The 17,022-nt window shown below is 45.2% G+C and overlaps 2 protein-coding genes across 6 annotated transcripts in view; both read right to left on the reverse strand.

Annotated features, from left to right (window-relative positions):
• Positions 1–5,263, reverse strand: part of ndufv3 (NADH:ubiquinone oxidoreductase subunit V3) — a 5,700-nt gene extending 437 nt beyond the window's left edge. Inside the window, exons 1-4 of one of the 3 annotated variants that reach the window (XM_047337213.1) lie at positions 5,131–5,253; positions 4,218–4,308; positions 3,245–3,948; positions 2,458–3,214 (exon numbers count right to left, since the gene is read on the reverse strand). In XM_047337213.1, coding sequence (XP_047193169.1) covers positions 2,458–3,214; positions 3,245–3,948; positions 4,218–4,308; positions 5,131–5,175 — 1,597 coding nt within the window. In that variant the 5' untranslated portion in view covers positions 5,176–5,253. Of the gene's footprint in view, positions 1–2,457; positions 3,949–4,217; positions 4,309–5,130 lie in introns of all 3 variants that reach the window. The other 2 variants (XM_035603844.2, XM_035603845.2) reach the window with 2 other exon arrangements.
• A 759-nt stretch (positions 5,264–6,022) lies between these two features.
• On the reverse strand, positions 6,023–16,976 carry si:ch211-140m22.7 (uncharacterized protein LOC570370 homolog). 3 transcript variants are annotated; one of them, XM_035651652.2, is made up of 8 exons: positions 16,663–16,975; positions 16,443–16,503; positions 13,411–13,507; positions 9,967–10,343; positions 9,171–9,852; positions 8,299–8,362; positions 7,448–7,572; positions 6,023–6,307 (listed from the first exon to the last, which is right to left on the reverse strand). In XM_035651652.2, the coding sequence occupies exons 2-8, from the start codon at positions 16,485–16,487 to the stop codon at positions 6,276–6,278; spliced, it is 1,422 nt and encodes a 473-aa protein (XP_035507545.2). In that variant the 5' UTR covers positions 16,488–16,503; positions 16,663–16,975; the 3' UTR covers positions 6,023–6,275. The 3 variants fall into 3 exon arrangements, with proteins under 3 accessions (XP_035507545.2, XP_047193124.1, XP_035507544.2); XM_047337168.1 differs by having other exon boundaries at positions 9,171–9,502; positions 9,932–10,343; positions 16,663–16,968; XM_035651651.2 differs by having other exon boundaries at positions 9,171–10,343; positions 16,663–16,976.
• Positions 16,977–17,022: the final 46 nt, after the last annotated feature.

Here is a 17,022-nt window from a genome sequence, read left to right on the forward strand (position 1 = left end):
GCCAAATGCAATACTGGGTTGTATCTATATCATCGTCCTTGTCACGGGCCTGGTAACAGGTAACAAACGCTGTTCTAAATACTCGATCTGGGCCTCTCTGATGAGCTATAGAGGGAGAACAAACTATTTTGAAAAGTATTTGAAGGGACCACACATTTACAAATTCACACATGTTGACAAAGGTGGTTTATAGTGGATCATTTCCCGAGGTGGCAGGCTGCCTTACCCCCAACAGTGTGGAGACACACTGGTGTGAAAAGCCTCAAGGAACATGTTTGTGAGAGAAACGCATGTGAAGGTAACATGCTTGCAGGCAGTAAAGACAGCCCATACAGGAAACATTATAATATTACCAGAGGAAAGCAAGAAACAGTTTTTTTAAAAGGAAGAATCAGTGTTATTTTGAAAAAGGATTTTGATTAAACAGATGTAGAATGTTCAACACCAATGTACTCAATATAAATCTGTGTGGAAGACCCCTCCGCATGCATTGGCAGTGGTTATAAACAACATATGCACATCCACAATCAAAGAGAAATACATTTAAAAACATTTTCATTAACTGATGCAGCATATCCAAAAGGCTTAAGGGTGAACAACAGACTTGCAAAGTTAAAAAATAAATCAAGAAGTGTAGTCAACGACCAAGGTGAGGGGGGAGTTGCTCCTGGAGGCAGAATTACCCAGGTGGTCAAGGGAAGTGTTGGGGGAAATTGTAACAAAGGACTGTAGTTATCTAGCCTGGCGTAGATAATACTTGAATATGTATCAGTCTGGGACCTCTCAGTTCATCACAAACGGACGCAGAATAATCATGTGACGTCTGTTGAGCGACGAGAACATGTCAACAGACGAGAGCAGAGAGGAGACGACGTGATGATGATTCCACAATGTCTGTGAACCAGTGTTGATGTTTTTTGGGGAGAAATGTGAAAATATCAAGTTCTTTTTGTCAAATGTTTGTTCATCAGCAGCAGCCATCTTGGTTGTTTACAAACGTTGCTTCCTTCAGCATCACGGTATAAACCCCGCCCATTATCAGATAATAGGTTGTGATTGGACCGGCAAGTTTTCTGAAAATCACTTTGCAATGGAGGAGATCCAGACCGAGGCCGTTTCTCAAAAGAGTTTTTTCTCTGTCCACAGACTCAGAGCTGCTCATTGTTGAACTGTTGTGTTTCTCTGTAAAATTGTGAGTCTCCACCTCACTATGTAAAGAGCCTTGAGATAATGTATGTTATGGTTTGGCACTTTACAAATAAAATTGAATTGAATAGTTATAGGACTATTTAAGATTTGAGTCTGTGAGATCCTTTGCTAAACATTGGCTAGTAGCTGTTCATATTATGTCTATGAGCTATTGATCTCTTTAAAAACATCTTGTTTCCTGAAATACTCCCAGATGTGCTCATCCAGCTGCTGTCAGGGATGAGTCATCATAACACATTGTCACTATAACCATGACCATGTGACTCTGACGTTACCATTACATTGGTATTACCTGGCACAACGAAACCAAACAACGGCAATATTACCTACAATCTTAACATTAACATACACCACCTGTCATCCATATTCCATACAAAAAGAGACATTATAAAAAGAATAGACCAAAATTAGAAATGAATCAGAAAGCACAAAATATGAATTGCATATTCTGGGAATGAAGATGGATTTGAAAACTGAGGTGAAACTAAGTGAGAGGGATTAAAGCAAGATGGGGGTTAGATTCATGAGTCACGAGTGGAGGGAGGAAACAGAAACGTTAGCAGGATTAGTGTCACGGTGAGCAATAAGCAATGTCACTATTATCATATATTTACACAGATGATGCCATCTCCCTGCACAAGACGCACCAACTGTCATATTTTGCTGCACAGTGAGTTGTGCACTCCCCTGGCCATCGCGTCATGACATTGAGCAGGTACATGAATAAACTTTGAATTTAATTGTCATTAAAATTGCATCGTTAAACAGAATATCAACATGATTATGATGTGTAATTTATATGTCTATTTATAATTGCTTCAAAGTAATTAAATCCATTAGAGAAATGTTTTCTTCCAATAAAAGCAGACTGATGTACGAGACTCCTACGACAGGTCTGGACCTCCTACACACTAAAGAACAATCTGTTCGTTACTATGGTTCTTGCATGAGTCCCAATGTTCAAGAGGAAGCAAAGTGCAGAAAACGCAAATGGAAAAGGAAATAAGGCCCCAAGAATCCAAGCATGGTTAAAATACATGCACACTGACCACCGGACCTAATGGGAGGTAGATTTTCACAGTGAACAAAGCAAAAACGTCCGTTAATAATCTGTGAAAGCAAAAGCAACTACCTTGTGTGAGGAATTTGATCAACTTGATAGTACACAGAATGTGTTATGGTGGCTAAAGAAAGAATGGTTATCTGTATCCACAGAGAATAGAGAGGAACATGTGAGGGAGTGTGTACCCTCAGATGGTGCAACTGGGGCCTCCGTCTGCAGATCTGCTCCTGCTGGAGCAGAGTCCACCAGATCCGTGGTGCTCTCCACAGGGCTGGAAACTTCTGGGCTGGAGGCTTCAGGGCTGGAGGCTTCAGGGCTGGAGGCTTCAGGGCTGGAGGCTTCAGGGCTGGAGGCTTCAGGCCTGGAGGCTTCATGGCTGGAGGCTTCAGGGCTGGAGGCTTCATGGCTGGAGGCTTCAGGGCTGGAGGCTTCAGGGCTGGAAGCTTCAGCTTCTAAAGGCTCTGCAGCAGCTGGTTCAGCCTTACCAGCTTCTCCAATGGTCTCAGCAGAGACAGCAGCATCAGATATATTCTGTTCTGGAGTAGCAGCCTCAGACAAACCTTCAGATAGAGTTTCTACTTGGACGCCAGGGCCAGTGGGAGAAGCAATGTCTTCAGTGTTAGTGACAGCGCCCTCTAGAGTGTCTTCTGCAGCAGTGCAGATCTCAGGGGCAGAATCCAATAACTCCTCAGAACGGACAGTGGGCGTCTCCACGGTGACTTGAGTTGCTCCTGCTGCTGTTGGAGAAGTCTCCTGTTCGGCCTCGGCAGCAGAGGCAGGAGGATCTTCAGCTTCCTTCTTATCTTCACTAGTAACTTCCTCCATCTCTGATGGGACTTTGCGGACTTCTGCTTCTTCTTTCATAGTGGATTCTGACACCTCTGATGGTGAGCTCTTGGTACCAGACCTCAATTCTGACTTCTGGTCTTCAGAGTCAGAGTCAGAGTCAGAGTCAGAGTCAGAGTCTGAGTCTGAGTCTGAGTCTGAGTCTGAGCTGGATGATGAGGATCCATCCGCTGCTGGATCAGAGGTCTCAGAGGAGCCTGCATCATGTGAGGCAGAAGCTGCAGCAGGAGTGTGGTCTGGTGCGGTTGTTTCACTGGCTGCATCAACCAGGGGGTCAGCAGCTGTTGTGTCAGCGACGCTCTGAGCAACATCTGGATGTGAGGGCGCAGCTTGAGTTTCCGCCTCCTGTGGCACAGCTGCTTCATTGACAGGCACTGTAGCTGTGGAGCTGAACACTGGTTCAGCTTGGACCACTGGTTCAGCTCTGACCACTTGTTCAGATACGACCACTGGTTCAGCTAAGACCACCGATTCAGCTGGGACTACTGGTTCAGCTCTGACCACTGGTTCAGCTCGGACCACCGGTTCAGCTGGGACGACTGGTTCAGCTCTCACCACTGGTTCAGCTACGAACACCGATTCAGCTGGAACTACTGGTTCAGCTCTGACCACTGGTTCAGCTATGACCACCGATTCAGCTGGGACTACTGGTTCCGCTCTGACCACTGGTTCAGCTCGGACCACCGGTTCAGCTTGGACGACTGGTTCAGCTCTGACCACCTGTTCAGCGCCACCTGCAGACTGTCCTGAGAGAATCCCTGACCGTACTAATCTAACCGGAAAGGAAACAGGCGTCTTGTGGGCGAGCAGGGCGGCTCTCTCATCTGCTGCTGAAGACAGTGGTAAATGAGTAGTTATTATTAATAAACATTGCAGTGAAATGCCCGAGCCTTTATCTCACATCTACAACTAATATCATGGAATTTCATTCATTCAGATTCATTCTGGGTGGGCTGGAAGACATTCGAAGACCTATGGCACATTAATCTGACATGTTAAGCTTTAAAATCCATTTATTAAAAACCATATATAAACATATAGTAGGGTTAGTATCATATCAGTATAATATCATGTAACACTGTGGATCACATGGTCTTACTGTTGCCTGCAGCCTTGGTCTCTTCAGCCTGAGTGCAGAGCGCAGCCGTGGCTCCTCTCCTCAGGACGTCCCATCTCTTCACCTGGAGACTCTGACCACACAACAACACGTCACATGAGCACCAGGAAACACACTCAACATGATGATTCATTTAAATGGAACGGATGTTCTCTTGTATTAGTACTTTCTGTAGCCTGATCATCATGACATGTACACATATCCATCGTCATGACATGTGACATATCCATCATCATGACATGTACACGTATCCATCGTCATGACATACATATTACTTTGAACCAGGGTGCATTTGTTTCATAGTGTGTGTGTTTGATTTTCAGCAGGATTATGCAAATACTACTGAACAGATTTTCATACTACTGAACCGATTTTCATGAAACTTGGTGGAAGGATGGGACGAGTGTAAAGCAAGAAGCCATCACGTTCCAGACGAAGTGGCAGATGGCAAAACCTTGCTCAATGTAAGATGCTCTTACATTGAGCAAGGTTTTGTTTTTTTACATTATTGATTTCCTGGGGAATAATGCAGGGATTGGTTTGTCTTTTTATCAACCTATCATTCTGCAGTGGAGTGTGTACATTGTGTCCATGAAAATGACTCCACCCCTCTGAGATGGCACACACACATCTGCCTACTGACCGTTTACATAACTCGACAATGTCAAATCACATTTACAGATTTAAAATGAATTGTTCAGTGCCACGACCACACTGTCATCCATCTGGGAGATGATGAGACAGTGGAGCTGTTCCGAGGCCCGTCGGAAGTTCAGGGGACGGGACTCACGGGAGAACAGGTGGAGGTGTCCGCGCCCCCCCCCCGGCCCCCCCGGTCACTGTCTGTCTAAACATAAAACATGAACGCGTCTGGAAACAAGTCGCCCGTTGTTACCTTGATAGAACCCAGTCGCCCTAATCGCATCAAGGAGGTCGCCATTTCGTGTTTCCTCTGTAGTGCTCCGGTCGGAAACTGAGGCTACACGCAACAGTTCCACACTGTCTGAGCGTCACAGGAGTTCTTCTTCTTCTCTGGGTTTTAACGGCAGCTCGCATCCTTCATGTCTCATCAGCGCCCTCTTCTGGAGTGACGTCATTCCTTTAATATTTCCTCGGTCGCTCTGATCGTCTCATGTCTTTTCTTTCTTATGAATATCTCCTGCAGTGAACTATCACTTGTTCTACTGATGAGATGGATGTGTCCTATAATCTGAAGTGTGCTGTGTAAATCACTGTGTCCTATATATGATTAGTCTTGTTAGTATGATCTCTTCTTCTCGGTTTCTTTCAGAGAGCCTGATCTTTTATTAACTCCCTCTGTGGCTTGGGACAAAAATTGCAGATCTGGTTGTATTCGTTTGTGGATCCTTTGACCCAACTGTAAAAATCTCTACCCTATCATTGTACTTGTAGTCCCTGTGAATATAAAACTCATTCACTAAGTCGGTTGTCTTATTAATGTGCTTAATTTTGAGTAAATCCAGATCCACGTGTTTTCTAGCTCCAAGATCGGTCTTACTGTCCACATCACATTTATGCCAAACTCTTCGTCATAGACTCCCGTCTCCTAACCTACCGTACCTTTGATGAATTGAAAAATCAAGGAACATTTGTACCGCTCATAATACACACTGGTCCGTGGTGAGTGGACTTCTCAAATGTGGCCTGACAACTCTGGGACGTTCTACCTGTAGATTTACATGTCTGAGAATAATAGTTCACAACCGTTCAGCTCTACTGAATGTGTTTGTGATGTTCTTGCCAGCATCAGAGAGATAAACACAACGGATACGAAATGGATTTTATTGTTTTCCTTACACAAAGCTCAGCCATGGGTCAATCTACACACACACGTTGTGTTGGAGCACTAAATTCACTCGGCCTGCCAAATATGTACAGCTCATATTTCATCTTCCATATCTAGACACTGACACAGCCTCACATACAAACGAGTAAAGGGACAGTTAAAGGTACAGATAATGTTCCACTGTGGAGATGAACAACGTATGACAGGCAACAGGAGGAAAAAGTGCTGATCGTTTACTTCTGGGAAACTTCCTCCAACTTGGGCTCTAAAGAAGAAAAACACAAAGCAGAGACATAAGTGCATATCTGATGATGTAACATTTACATTTTTTAGTCTCAGAATATTCTACCTACATCTGGTCTGTAGCAGATTTCATGTTTCAAGGTTCACATTTAAAGGTTATGGAACTATTCTTCATGGTACTTCAAGTGGACCACAGGAGTTTGAGATTTTTGTGCATGTAGCCAGTGTCTCCAACTCGTTGTCAGGGGGCACGTCCTCTCCCTCTCGTCAATACTATAAGAATCTTACTGATCAGTCCTGAGTCCTTATCTGCAGCCAGATCTGATCGTGGATTATGATTACAAACAGATTGTTAACAATGAGCCTGCCTCCTTATACTGACATTTCTACCGTACCTCTATCACTACAACTGTCACCGCTGCTCTGCCTTCCAACATATCTTTGGACATTTACGCTGCCAAGATAGTCATGTGTTCGGCTGTCCGCTGGTGGAAGGATGAGACAAGAGAGAAAACGGACCCGGACATAACATTGACTTTGTTCACATTTTATACGTTTTTGTAATAGGGCACTTTGACATTTTCACAGATTTCCCAGGGAATGATGGATCTTGATCTGGATTGAAGGAGCTTGGAGGTGGTCTGCGCTCGACGGAGAGTAAAGTGACCACAGCAGGTACATGTGCGCTCACATTCTGTAAAGCCACATGAGGTCCTTGAAGTGGAGCCAATTGGGCCTGGAAAGTCCTTGACTTTGACGTTCGAGATGTCAGATTGTGCAGTGAATGGGTGATGATCCTAAGTGTCTACCGCCTCTACCTCCTGAGCCACAGCCACTGTACACATGGTGAATATTAAATCTATTTTCTCTCTGTGTGAGAGACTGAGGTCATCTCATCTATGGCAGGTCAGGGTCTCTGGACGTCCTGATTCTGAGAGTTAAATCCACCACGCTGACCGGGACAGGAGGTTACTGGGAAATCAGCCACTGACACTTTATGATCGTTGTACGAACCAGAAATCTCCTCAATATTGAGCTCCTGTAATAAATACTTTTGCTTTAGACATCTACAGTTTCCAACTTCCTGATTCAATCACTCTTTTTTAAACTTTCCGTGTTCAGGTGTTCGGCTGTTTACAGGGAGTGTAAATGTTGGACTCACCTGTGAACTTGAACACTGGGAAAGACTCGAGGTCTCCACCACCATAGAGTCTCTGAAGCTTTGCAATCTCCTCCGCTAAAGCCTTGTCGTAAGCGGACCCTGCATCCACCAGCCCCCCAGAGGCCCTGCAAGAGGAGCACACACTCAACGCATCAGAGGAATCACTGGGGAAAAACTATTATAACAATCAAAAGACAACTGCAGAATGATGCTTTCTTTGACTTACCCCTCAGGACAGTACACCTCTGCCCAGATATACAATCTGTTGAGTGGGTGAGTGAGTTTGTGTGTTGTAATTGTTTAAGTAAAGTTTTCATACGCACAGTTGTCGCTGTACTTATTGAGCGAACACAATCCAGATTATAGTATTTTGTGTTCCTCAGACTGAGCTTCACATTCAACTTAAAATAAAATAATCAATATTAAATTAAATCCCATCAGTGGATGATAAAGCTCTTTAAAACACACACTGTAAAACTAATGAACAACCTGATAACAACGACACTGGTATTTGTTAAATATTAATAAAAAAAAATATATATATATATATATATAACTTCTATGGAAGGAAACCACAGTACGTACAGTAGTATCTCAATTTACTTCTTAATATAGAGACAATGATATACTGTACAGCTTTAAGGCCATAACTAATAACAAGCTTTAGTCGGTTTATAAGTGTCATGTTGGGATTTGTGTTACATGATGACCTACAATACAATAAGAAATAGTACAGTAAATGTTTGGTGTATGTCAATGCAATAAAGAGACAAACAAGATTTTGTTTGTTTTGACTATTAAGACAAAATCTTGTGGATGAGTCATCAGCCCTGAACTGTGGTGACACTTACTGGCTCTTTGAGGAGTACTCGCGTATGGAGTCCAGGAAGAGCTTCTGAATGGGATCCATCGGAGCTGTATTCATAAGGAGATGACAATTAACATCTCTGAACAGGATCATGTGACAGTTTGAACTGTAACCCTCATGCAGAACACCGGAGCTACAGGGTGAGACAGAAGAGTTTGAGAGGGGTTAGGTCAACAGGCAGGTGAAGATCGGTCCTGCTAGTTTACAACAGTTCTACTCTCCAGTCCTCTGTTAAACTGAACAGTAAAGTCCAAAGAACCACACACACAGCAACCAGGCTTCACATTTAACCTTTATACCATGCGACTACAAAATAAGTTAGAGGACCGTAAAGAGAGGAGGAGGAGGACAGGACCTTTAGGTAAAATAAATAACAGGATGAACGGTGACAGTGGACATCTTCACCAGTGAAAACACTTCTAGTAGTTTTATCTTTAGTTGCCATAGGAACCATCTGTGACTGACAATGAGAAGAGTGCATGCTGGGAGTTGGAAAGAAAGAGGTGAATGCAGTTAGCAAGCTGATGTTACGAAGAAGTGGAAAAAACTTTTGACATACAGCAAGACAACCTCCTATCCAGTGAGCACACTCACCACACACACCACAAGTGACCCAGTGGGGGCTGGGGTATATGTGCTTGGTGAATATGGGGAAGTATTGTCAAAATGCATCTGGTAACTAAGGAACTAATAGAACAAAACGTGTGTTTGTAACGTTTTGTATCTTTACAATTTATCCTCAAATCATCACAAACTACTGTGTTTGTATAAAGGGTGAAGAGATGACTGCTGGTAGACTGAGGATCCACAGAGGGAAGAGAAGGATTGTGGGAGAGGGGAGGTTGGAGTGTGTACCCTCAGATGGTTCAACTGGTTCATCTCCAGCAGCTTCAGCTAGGACCGGGGCAGGGTCCCCCAGCTCCTCAGGGCTCTCTGCAGGACTGGAGCCTTCAGCAGTCACTTCTACAGGGGCCGCTTCAGCCACAGGGGCCGCTTCTACAGGAGCTGCTTCAGCCACTTCTACAGGGGTCGCTTCAGCCACGGTCTCTGGGGCCGCTTCTACAGGGGCCGCTTCAGCCACTTCGACAGGGGCCGCTTCAGCCACGGTCTCTGCGGCCGCTTCTACAGGGGCCGCTTCAGCCACAGGGGCCGCTTCAACAGGGGCCGCTTCAACGGGGGCCGCTTCAACGGGGGCCGCTTCAACGGGGGCCGCTTCAACGGGGGCCGCTTCAGCCACGGGCTCTGGGGCCGCTTCTACGGGAGCCGCTTCAGCCACGGGCTCTGGGGCCGCTTCTACAGGGGTCGCTTCAGCCACGGACTCTGGGGCCGCTTCTACAGGAGCCGCTTCAGCCATGGACTCTGGGGCCGCTTCTACCGGGGCCGCCTCTACATGGGCTGCTTCCACGGGAGCCGCTTCAGCCAAGGACTCTGGGGCCGCTTCTACGGGAGCCACTTCTACGGGAGCCGCTTCTACGGGAGCCGCTTCTACGGGAGCCGCTTCAGCCACGGGCTCTGGGGCCGCTTCTACGGGAGCCACTTCTACGGGAGCCGCTTCTACGGGAGCCGCTTCTACGGGAGCCGCTTCTACGGGAGCCGCTTCTACGGGAGCCGCTTCAGCCACGGGCTCTGGGGCCGCTTCTACGGGAGCCACTTCTACGGGAGCCACTTCAGTCACAGGCTCTGGGGCCGCTTCTACAGGAGCCGCTTCTACTGGGGCAGCAGTTGTAGTTAAAGAGGCAGCAGCCTCTGCGGTGGCTTCAGCCAGTGGTACAGCTTCAGCGACAGCCTCAACAACTGGGATGGTTTCAGTGACTGCTTCAATAAGAGGAGCAGCTTCTGCTGCTGAAGCTGGGTCAGGGATCGCTTCAGCGGTGGGAGTAACCATGGACATGGGCTCTGCTGCTGATTTAGCAGCTGCTGCTGCTGCTGCCGCTGCTGCAGCTGGAGAAGCTTCTTTCTTGGGAGGCTCATACGTCTTGTGCTGGACAAGTTTCTCTATATCGAAGTATGTTTTAGCCTGGTTTTTGTCTAGGATGAAGGAGGAGGGCAAGCAGATAGATACATTATTTCTTTTTTTAAACATATGAATATAGTTGAAATGATGAAATGTCCACTATGAAGCAAAAAATAAATAAATCACAAATTTAAAAATAATTCCTATAAGGTTTTATCTTAGGACAGCATATTTGGACAAACAAATCATAATAAACAATTGCGCTGTAATTCGCCATTATTGGCCTGTCACATACATATTCACAAATCATAGTGATGTATATATCACCTCATACGCGCAGATTATTTTTTACATCACATTATGCAGAAAATTATACTGGTATTTACATCTAGATTGTGTTAAACAATGAAGGACACCACCTTTTGTATCAAACAGGAAAACATATACATACGTACATCCATACATACATATATGTACTGTATGTATGTTGTTGAATCACTCGGAGACCCACTGACTAAACTGTTACATTCTTATTTATGAAGCTTTTCCAGCCTTTCACTGCAGCCTCCTTCACTTCCTGTTCATTTCTACTCCAGCCTCTTCAGGGGTCTGTTCCAGGAAGTATGTTTAAAGGGCCCATGTTATGCCCCCTTTAACACAAGTTACATTGGTTTTCAGGTGTGTGCACTACATGTCTTTGCCATTCCATGTCAAAACACCTCAAGGATCAAGCCACACAGAACCTCCTCTTTCTGTATAAACAGCCCTGTGAGACTATGGTTGATTCCAGCGCTTTCCTGCTCACTCCTCGCCCCCCTCCCTTCGTGTTCCGCCTCGCTCCTCCCCGCGTCTGCTGCGCAACTACGGCGTTGCGCTGCCATGACAACAGTCGCACGTGACAAGGCACAAACACGACGTAGAGACCCGGGAGGCACAGCGAACACGTTCTCCATAATTACACACAGAGCACGAGGGGCTGGGCGATAGAACGTTAACGACATCCCATAGCTGCGAGCTCCGCCGGCCGGCCTCGAGTCTAGCTTGGCCATGCCCGCGGTCGTCGTTCGCTTGCGGGGAGAAAATGATGGCGTAGACGCGATCTGTTTTTCCGCACTTCAAGGGGGGAGGTGCTGCTCAGGTTGGGGGCGTGGTCACCCCAGTAGCAGGAGTCAACTTACGTCACTTGACGCCCGGGCTGTGAACGGCTCGTTTACAGACCGTCTGCACGATCAACCCAAACCACGAATCAACGACTCATTGTTTTCTTTTCATTCTCCGTGGGCTGGCAGACACCCCAGATAACACAATATACGTGGAGGCAGGCTGAAAAGGTGCCTGGAGCATAATATGGGCCCTTTAACAAACTCTGACTTGATCTACTCTGAGATGGGGAACTCTTGAGATTCCTGTTCCAGAACAGCTGTGAATAGTTAGATCAACTCTGAGTTACGCTTGTGGCCCACCACTATAAAAAGACATCATCAATGGAGCTCTGATACTACAAGTCACCATGGCAACCGAGGCATGACACGTTATGGGAAATGAGGTGTATGACTTGACAGCTGTCTTTTTATACTAAGCAGTTCATGATGACGTATCAGGTCAGCCGCAGTCAGACCAACTCCACCCAGAACAACAGGTGCTTTGTCCTGAGTTACTCAGCACATCTTCATGTAAATGAAACAAAAGCTTTAATTCTGAACTCGTCTCATATCCGAGAGATAACTGATCTGATACCCAAATGTGTTCAATGTGCAACAAAATCAAGGAAGATGATTTACAGGGGACATGCATACAGTCTATGGTGATGAAAATTTAACAAAACACATAGTCTACTTCTAACCGGGTGTTAAGAGTCGAGACAACAAAGTTCAAAACAAAGAGCTCAACAATGGATGATGATAATTATTATTATTGATGGCAGTAACAGTGACATGTCGTCATCATACACAGATGACGTGTAAAACCCTTAGTTTCATTAATGATCTCATTTGATCAACCAACTTGTACAGACTACTGATAAATAGACCAATGTTTACTGGAATTATGGAGACAAAAACATGGGAAGTCTACAGTAGCTCCTGAATGTAGGAACATTAGGTGAGCGGCTGGGTGCTTTTTATTTTAGTCCTCCTCCTGTATTTGAGGTTTAGGGGATATCTTGCTAAATTAAGAGTTTACCGACAGCTTCAATGTGAGGAAAATAGGGGACATCTGTAAATTGTAAATACAGAAATAACCTGGGCTACACTCTCCCCCTCCTAAATGCACGAGTGTCTAAAAATGGACATTGTTCACATGCCACACCACCAGTTAATTCTCAACCTGTGGAAAACTTTGCAATAATGTTATTGCTGTTGAAAACACCTGCAGGAGCATTCTTAAGGACAGGCTGATTTATAAATAAAATTTGTATCTTTTGCATGGATATTTGAAATATATTCATATATATACATTTTAATAAAACGCACATGACATCTCACATTGGGCTTACAACTGAACATTTAGCCTTCTTCATAGAAAATACCAAGGTTCACATTGTGCATCTTCATTCAGCCTAAAAATACAAAGATCTTTTTGGTCCATCTCTGTTATATCAAAAAAGGAAAATTTCAATCATTGGTGCCGAAACATGTTTCTTCCTTGATCAGCTTTATGATAACCTATATAATAACGAGTCATGTGACGTCAGAGCAGAGAGGAAATGATCTGTGAACCAGTATTGGTGTTGTTGTGGGAGAAACGTGAAAATATCAGGTACTTTTAGTCAAAGGCTTGATCATCAGTGGCAGCCATCTTGGCTGTTCACTAAAGTCTCCTCTCTCCGGGTTGTGGTATAGAGCCCGCCCATTATCAGATACACAGTTGCGATTGGACCGGCAAGATTTCTGCTTGAGGAAATTACTTCCCACTGGAGGAGATCCAGACGTATTCTGGCAGAGCAAATGAAATGAGCTCCCAGAATTCATCTGGGTCCCAGGCTCGCTAAATGACACTGTACCATAGTTATTTTATCATATTAGGACGGAACATGATAGACACCCATGTAATTGCTGAAAAAAAAAATAATAATCGAATATTGTAATCTTATTAAGGAAAAGAATCCGTCTTATATTGTGACTGACACCAACTCGTACCTACCTGAGTTACTCTTTTTGAATGACTTTTTGTTACCCCCAGACTTTGTGCTCAAGGCTACAGCTGCAGGTGCTCTGCTCAGATGAATCCAGCTTTCAGCCTGCAAACACAGACACACACAAACACACCAGTTATTGTCTTAACTTCAGGGGCAGTAAGCGATTTTGGAGAAAGATTGTTGATTTTCTGACTGCACTGGTCGGGCCTCGAACCCGCAGCTTCGGGTACGTGAGACAGACGCAGTAACCACGAGGCCAAAACCCCGGAGTTGTAGCATCTGTCGCTAGCACAGGGAGTGATGTGCCGTGAGGAAACATATGCTGAATTTTACAAAAATAGTGTATTGGATTAAAATCACTTAATGCCCCTTTAAATGAGTCAACAGCACTGATAATATTACTGATCTTTACAAAGCACACAGTGATTTCTACTAAGATAAGATATTCCTTTATTCGTCCCACAACGGGGACATTTGGGCGTTAAAGCAGCAAAGTGGAAAGCAGTAAATAAATTATTTAAATATAATAAAATATATTAAATACAGAGGACCAGTAACAAGAATTGCACATGGGGCATAAAATATTGCACAGTTGGTAATTGCACTGGGCTTAATGCTGGGTTTTCTGATATACTATTCATTTTGTCCCTGTAGTATGGAGGGTAGCACAAGTTGAACTCGACTGCTGTGCCAAAACAAGCGAAGGCTCAACTTAACTGGAAGTATGAGGAAGTATGTGGAATGCTACCGAACGCCGTTCATCAATTAATAGGAATTCAACAAAGAAATGTAGCCGCCCGCATGCGGCGATTGGAAGGTTCAAACCGTCTGCCATTCATCCCCACCTTCAGGGGATGTAAACCAAACTCCAGTGAGCTTGGTCGCGATAAGTCATCGGCATCTTGAGTTATTAGCATATATGCTACAGGCCACGCCCACTTTCACAGATCAAGATGGTGCCTCAAATTTTGATCAACACTTGCCCCCAGAGCATGCACATAATTTTGGTGACATTCTGTTCAGTGGTTATTGAGACACGTCTTTGGCGCCCCCCTTTGGTTGGAAACAAAATGCTTTACGTAGAACTGTAGCTAATCACAGCTGTAAGTTACCTAGATTTGTGATGATTGGACATTACATTCATTTAGCAGATGCTTCTGTCCAAAGACACTTGCAATAAGTGCATTCAACCATGAAGATATTACCCACAAGTGCAAGAATCAAGGTGAGTTTTCAGTCTGCGACAGAAGCATTGAAGGGATTCTGCTGTTCTGACGTCAATGGGGAGCTCGTTCCACCGTTGAGGAACCAGGACAGAAAACAGACGGGATTTAGATGAGCCCCTCGTAGTGAGGGCGGAGCAGAGCGGAGTGGACGGGCTGGGGTGTAAAGTTTGACCAAGTTCTGGATGTAGGAAGGGCGTGAACCATCCGCATCACGGTAGGTGAGTACCAGTGCCTGGATTTGAGCCACCAACAGGAGCCAGTGTGGAGGAGTGGTGTAGTGTGGGAGAATTTTGGTAGGTTGAAGACCAACCGGGCCGCTGCATTCCGGACGAGCTGCAGAGGTCGGAGGGCACATAGCAGACCAGCTAGGAGGGAGGTGCAGGCGTGACATAATGACTTATGGCCAACATTCCTCTAAGCCCCCCGCAAGACATTTTGGCTACTAGCGATTATGTTTTCCTCAAAAATTTAGCTTATTTACAATATAAATTTTTATTTTCATCCTGCATACCAAATAGTGTTAACAATTGCAAAAGTTGCATTCATATCACTGTTTTTCAGTTCATGCTAACTCACGTCACATCTGGTCACGTGGCACGTTAGTGACTCGGAGGCTTTTCGTAGAGCACATAGAACTTGACGTGTGGCGAATTTCAAGTCAATCTGAGTCACAGTGTGGGGGGCGTGGCCAATTTGGATCATTAGGGTTTTAGAAGTTAAAGCACATAATTTAGTAGTTTTGGCTTATTCTAGCTCAGGTAACACAGAACGAGAATAATCCTGATTTCTATGGACCAACACAATACAATAGGGGTCTACCACTGTACGGGTTGGGACCCTAATAATCAGGCTAAACAGATGATGACCTCAGGTGGTGTTTAAATGACCTCTACTGGACACAGCAGCTGGGTTTACATTACATCACACGATGGCTCAAAATGGCAGCTTCAGCCTGACTGTGTCAACTGTTTAGGTGACTTCTCCGCATGCAGTCTTGAAACTAATCACTTTCTAGTGACAGTAACACTTCTTTATAGCTCGACGGGGACTGGGAACTTTAAAAAAAAATGTTGGACATTACATTCATTCAGGGTTGCCTGTGTATTTTGACTGCCATTGCATGAACATGATGTGACTTTGCAGCTAAGCTTGGGCCTGTATGTCCACACTTGTCATGGCCATTGTCTGTCTTTATTACAAGTTACATAGAACACTTAGAAATGACAATGTGATACAAAACTACACATGATCACGTGTATGATAGATGTCGTTTCATTGAAACAAAACTCTGCTAAACTACATTTTGGAAGTTTCTCCACTAGAATGACAAGTGAAGTGTTATGAGTTTGATCTGAAGGACTTCAGTCATATGATCCATTTGAATGAATGCTCGATGTGAGTGCACTCACTATCTGACCGTGCGTGTGCATGAACCTGAAGCAGCCTCAGCTGGCGGGCCTGGGCCGGCCACACACACACACACACACACACACACACACACACACACACACACACACACACACACACACACACACACACACACACACACACACACACACACACACACACACACACACACACACACACACACACACACACACACACACACACACACACACACACACACACACACACACACACACACACACACACACACACACACACACACACACACACACACACACACACACACACACACACACACACACACACACACACACACACACACACACACACACACACACACACACACACACACACACACACACACACACACACACACACACACACACACACGATCAAACTCTTACCTTGACGCAGCCCCGTCGGCCCATCCTCAGGAGTGACGCCGCCATGGTCGCGTACAGCTGCCTGTGTGGCGTTCAGGGGACACAGTGAGAACACACGTCTGTCGCCCGCACGCAGCAACATTAGCATCGTGCAAGACACAGACAGACAGACAGACAGGCACACACGCACACACGCACACACACAGACAGACAGACAGATAGGTGCGTCAGTGTCCCAGACCTCGTCTCGGTGACAGCAGAAGCAGCCCGTGGGTGTTGAAGCAGACCGGACACTGGCTGTTGCCTGCGGACCGACGAGCCTCTGGTGAAACCGTCCTGCAGCGTTCAGGGACCCACTCGCACTGACACGCTCCTTTATGTAACACATGGAGCGGACAGTGAACGCCCCCTCGTCTGGAGAACACTTTGTCTTTCTGTGTGTTGGTGTGTGTTCTGTCCATCAAATCATTTAAAGAACTTTACTGGTATGCTCCGCTTCTATTATGCACTTTATTAATGTACAATTGATCAGACAGACGGAGCTTGTGTAGCTTGTATTGTTTACAGATTGTACATTCTGTACTTTTCGAGGGGGCGTGTA

This window comes from Scophthalmus maximus, chromosome 14 (assembly GCF_022379125.1).
Source record: "Scophthalmus maximus strain ysfricsl-2021 chromosome 14, ASM2237912v1, whole genome shotgun sequence".
In the NCBI taxonomy this organism is placed as follows: Eukaryota; Metazoa; Chordata; class Actinopteri; order Pleuronectiformes; family Scophthalmidae; genus Scophthalmus; species Scophthalmus maximus.